This window comes from Alosa pseudoharengus, unplaced genomic scaffold (genome assembly GCF_046254945.1).
Source record: "Alosa pseudoharengus isolate Yale_2024_CS ecotype anadromous, Long Island Sound unplaced genomic scaffold, YU_APseudo_1.1 YU_APseudo_1.1_scf_6, whole genome shotgun sequence".
Classification (NCBI taxonomy): domain Eukaryota; kingdom Metazoa; phylum Chordata; class Actinopteri; order Clupeiformes; family Clupeidae; genus Alosa; species Alosa pseudoharengus.
Genome location: NW_027468848.1, coordinates 23,398,367 through 23,399,605, shown reverse-complemented (window position 1 = coordinate 23,399,605; position 1,239 = coordinate 23,398,367). Strand labels below are relative to the sequence as shown.

The window sequence follows — 1,239 nt, the reverse complement described above, 5'->3', positions numbered from 1 at the left end:
GATATCGCAAATAAAATTACAATTGCAATATCAGACAGAAAAGTTGCAATTAGATATTTTCCCCCAAATCGTGCAGCCCTACTCTGTACTAATCCCTGCAGTACAATGTTGTCTACACATCAGTTGTAAATATGATATGATACTAAAGTCAGATTGTCAAAATTCTTTCACTTTCTAAATGTTGAATCTGCAGACAACCCAATCAGATTCAACCACAGTCGTCAGTGACTGAGGAGCATATAAAGATGAAAGAAGAGGAACAGGAGTGGTTTGTGAAGAGGTCTGAAGACAACACATCACCAACTCACGGTAGGCTCTGATTCTTGGAAGGAATCACTTTATGAACTTAGTGCATGAATGTTAACATTTTTTGCATTATCCACAACTCCCATCCAGCCAATGCTACTGTATGTCCAGAAAAACAATTCAATGCTCTTCTCCAACTCCAATGCCACTGCTACTGACAGAAATGATTTCCTTTTCGAAAAATAGTTGTTAATAAAAGAAGTTGAACTGTGATAATTCTAATTGCCAAGTGCTGCAATAGTACTCATAGACAGTATACATAAGCCCTACTACCAACACCATAATAAATATTATTGTTATAAGCAGTAGTAGTAGTAGTAGTAGTAGTAGTAGTAGTAGTAGTAGTAGTATATGTGTTTCGGGTCTCAAGGGGGGTATTTCAAGTATGTAGTTTAGTGACAAACCTGGGTAAGGTAACTCAGACGAAGTGTTAAACCTCCTAATAGAAGAGCTGTATGGCTTCATTCTTCTAAAAAAAACAATGCCAGAGGGCTCTTGTTGTAGGAGGGCAGTTCCATGGAAAATTGACTTTTTGTCACATCCATAACGCCAGTGAAATGCCTTGGCATTTGTATGATGAGAATGATAACATTCATTTTTTGTGCATTTTTTCAGCACTTCAGCCAAAAATAGCAAATGCTCAAATTTCATGTAATCATTCACATCATATCATACCTTCAGATTTTATTGGCGTTATGGATGTTACAAAAAATGTAATTTTCCATGGTATTGCCCAGGAGGTTTACCACTTACTTTGAGTTAACTTACCCAGATTAGTCTCTAAAGCACATTACATGTATGACATTGTAATAACATTTTGAAGGTGGATTTGTCATTTCAAACGTGTTATACAGAGTCTCACACTGGCCCTATATTATGTTGTATTTGCACTCATGTGATCTTTTTAAAACTTTTGCCTTTTTGTGCTGCAGA

The 1,239-nt window shown here is 36.3% G+C and overlaps 1 protein-coding gene across 1 annotated transcript in view; it reads left to right on the top strand.

Moving 5' to 3' along the window:
• The first annotated feature begins 231 nt into the window (after positions 1-231).
• LOC143106854 (GTPase IMAP family member 8-like) overlaps positions 232-1,239 on the top strand; it is an 18,354-nt gene continuing 17,346 nt past the window's right edge. The window contains exons 1-2 of the mRNA XM_076271330.1: positions 232-309; position 1,239. The exon at position 1,239 is cut by the window's right edge and continues 41 nt beyond it. Coding sequence (XP_076127445.1) covers positions 246-309; position 1,239 — 65 coding nt within the window. The 5' untranslated portion in view covers positions 232-245. The remainder of the gene's footprint in view (positions 310-1,238) is intronic.